Source organism: Caenorhabditis briggsae, assembly GCF_000004555.2.
Source record: "Caenorhabditis briggsae AF16 supercontig from assembly CB4, cb25.NA_042, whole genome shotgun sequence".
Classification (NCBI taxonomy): Eukaryota; Metazoa; Nematoda; class Chromadorea; order Rhabditida; family Rhabditidae; genus Caenorhabditis; species Caenorhabditis briggsae.
Window position 1 is genome coordinate 1 of NW_025543175.1, and position 1224 is coordinate 1224.

The 1224-nt window shown below is 29.5% G+C and overlaps 1 protein-coding gene across 1 annotated transcript in view; it reads left to right on the forward strand.

The window, feature by feature from the left end:
* Positions 1 to 175: 175 nt before the first annotated feature.
* The window catches only part of CBG23789, a gene marked incomplete at both ends in the record, with an annotated part of 1996 nt that continues 947 nt past the window's right edge, over positions 176 to 1224 (forward strand). The window contains 2 exons of the mRNA XM_002647869.1: positions 176 to 273; positions 874 to 1027. Of these exons, the coding sequence (XP_002647915.1) occupies positions 176 to 273; positions 874 to 1027 (252 nt within the window). The remainder of the gene's footprint in view (positions 274 to 873; positions 1028 to 1224) is intronic.

The window sequence follows — 1224 nt, forward strand, 5'->3', positions numbered from 1 at the left end:
GAGCTGATTTTACATTTTTGGACACTTTTTACTGTAGTCGCGGTTTTTTTTTTGAAAATTTAATTTTTTAAATTTTCAAGTCAATTATTTGAAATCTTTATAGTGAATTAGGCTAAACCTGCTTTTATTGACATTTTTAAAATTTTTTTAGATTCACAAATTCTAAATTTTTCAGATGTTCCGACTGGGTAGTGCCACTCGTTTATCACCGTCTTGTGTCAGATTTATCCCACTTTTCGCCGTTATTTTTTTACTAGTAATTTCATTTACTGTGTGAGTTTTGAATTTCAAAAAATAATTTTAATTTAATATTTCAATACCGTAATCACTCTTATAGAAAGCCACCCGGACCGTCCACTTTGAGCTTATATATCTCCCTTTTTTGGGAGATTTCAAACATTCGTCAACTAACAAAATGTTTATCATAATATCAACAACATTTTATCAGTTAACCACTTTTTGATATCTCTCACAGAAAATGAGATACATGGCCTCAAATTTGACTAATCGGGTGGCGTTCTATTAGAGTGTTTACGGTATTTCAATATTTCGATATTAGAAAAGCCTATTATAAGGAATTTATAAAGTATCACCTTACTAATCTTTGAGCTTAATCATCTCAATTTCTGTAAGAGATGTCAAATATTTGTCAACTACAAAAATTTTGGGGATAATATGATAAATATGTTATCAGTTGACCACTTATCGATATCTTTTACAGGAAATGAGATAATTGAGCTCAAGCTTACGATAGATAATTTCGTTGAAAAAAATGAATTAGTAGTCATACTTTAAAAATTAAAGCTTTAAAAAGAGCTAAATTAATGACATGAAGACAAGTTCAGTAAAGTTTTTAAAAATCAGAATTTCCAGATTCAAATCCAGTGGAATTGAAAAGTATCAAGAGCGCACAAATGCTCCATATGTGTATATCAATCATCGAGTTGGATTATCGGAGCCAGATTTGAATGAGTATAGTGTCAAAACGCATAAAGGATATGTTTCGTTAAATGAGCTTAATGAGAAGGTAATTAACTAGCTAATTAAATCAAAATTTTGACTTCAAAAAATATGACTTGACGTAAAACCTGTAGTAGAAGGAACCTCTATCTGTCCACTTTGAGCTTAATTATCTCGATTTCTGTGGAAGATATAAAAAGTTGGTCAACTGATAAACTGTTTATCATAATATTACCTACATTTTATTAGTTAACAAAAGTTTGA